Genomic DNA, 1,569 nt, shown 5'->3' with positions numbered 1-1,569 from the left:
GGCAGCAGATGGAGGTGGAGTCAGCAGGGCCGAGCGGCGCTGCAGCAGCGCCTGAGGCGGCCGCTGGCCCCTCCGACCTCTCGGGGTCCAGCAACAGCAGCGCCGCCGCCAGCAGCAGCAGCAGCAGCAGCAGCAGCAGCAGCAGCAGCAGCGTGCCGGAGAGGCGCTTCGAAGTGAAGAAGTGGAGCGCTGTGGCCCTCTGGGCCTGGGACATTGTGGTGGACAATTGCGCAATTTGCAGAAACCACATAATGGACTTGTGCATAGAGTGCCAGGCCAACCAGGTGACAAACCCTAAACCCTAAACCCTAAACCCTAAACCCTAAACCCTAGGCCCTAGTCCCCAAACCCTAGGCGTGGAGAGGCGGCAGCGGCAGCTAGGGGGGAAAAGCTCTGTTCGCGCGGGGTGCAAAACCCTAGTTCGTAGACTCTAAACCCTAGACAGGCAGCAGCAGCAAACACGCAGCAGTGCAGCAGCCCTAAACCCTAAACCCTAGCTAAACCCTAGCCGCGGAGCGTGAGCGCGTGGAGGCATGCAGCAGCAGCAGCAGCAGCAGACAGAACAGCAGCAGCAGCAGCATCAGGCAGAACAGCAGCCGCAGCAGCAGCAGACAGAACAGCAGCAGACAGAGTAGCAGCAGCAGCAGCAGCAGCAGCAGCATCGAAACGGAGCGTATCTTGGCGGAACTTGCACGGAATTGCGTGCAAAAAGCGGCACAAATAAAGGAAAACAAATTAAGTGGAAGAATTGCATCAAATTAAATGAATTTAATTGATTTTAATCCTTCAAATTGATGCATTTGAACTGCAGGGAGGCAGCAGCAACGAAGAGTGCACTGTGGCCTGGGGTGTCTGCAACCACGCCTTCCACTTCCACTGTATATCCAGGTGGCTGAAGACCCGCCAAGTGTGTCCGCTGGACAACGCGGAGTGGGAGTTTCAGAAGTACGGAAGATGAAATATTCGTTTAAAATAAGCAAAAACAAACAAAAATAAACAAAAATAAACAAAAATCATCTTTAATTCTCCTTATTCCAGCTGGTTTCAGAGTTGTTTGCGCATTTGCTGCGAAAAAACCCAAAAAATCCAACGCCCACACGCCCCTGCAGCCCCGCTGCTGCTGCTGCTGCTGCTGCTGCTGCTGCTGCTGCTGGGGGGGACTCCGAGTGCTGCATCCGGGAAGCTGTTGAAGTGGAAACAATTCGGATTTATTTATTTTCCAAACTCAAATTTATTATTCAACAAATCCCAACTTAGCATTACCAAGAAAAGCTGCTGCTTCCAGCTGCTGCGCAGCAGCAACTTCAACAAGTTCTTTTCGCTTTTCAAAAAGTGAAAATAAATCATTTAATTTAGTTGCGTTGGTATTTATTTATTTATTTATTTATTTACTTATTTATTCACTTTGTAGTACACGTAGCCAGCGCTGCATGCAAATGGGGATGACGCCGTGCTGCTCTTCAGCAGCAGCACCAGTAGTAGCAGCAGCACTAGAAGCAACAGCAGCAGTAGTGGCAGCAGCACTAGCAGCAGCAGTAGCAGCAGCAGGAGCAGCAGCAGAAGCAGCAG

At 51.6% G+C, this 1,569-nt stretch overlaps 1 protein-coding gene across 1 annotated transcript; it reads left to right on the top strand.

The window, feature by feature from the left end:
- Positions 1-539: 539 nt before the first annotated feature.
- ETH_00035755 (uncharacterized protein) lies at positions 540-635 on the top strand (the record flags this gene model as incomplete). Its single annotated transcript, XM_013376518.1, has 1 exon — positions 540-635. A coding segment is annotated over one exon (96 nt), but the record flags the coding sequence as incomplete, so codon positions are not given.
- Positions 636-1,569: the final 934 nt, after the last annotated feature.

This window comes from Eimeria tenella, genomic scaffold, assembly GCF_000499545.2.
Source record: "Eimeria tenella Houghton genomic scaffold, Eth_scaff3601, whole genome shotgun sequence".
NCBI classification, from domain to species: domain Eukaryota; phylum Apicomplexa; class Conoidasida; order Eucoccidiorida; family Eimeriidae; genus Eimeria; species Eimeria tenella.
The sequence above is the reverse complement of the archived record's forward strand: the minus strand, read 5'-3'. Positions and strand labels throughout refer to the sequence as shown.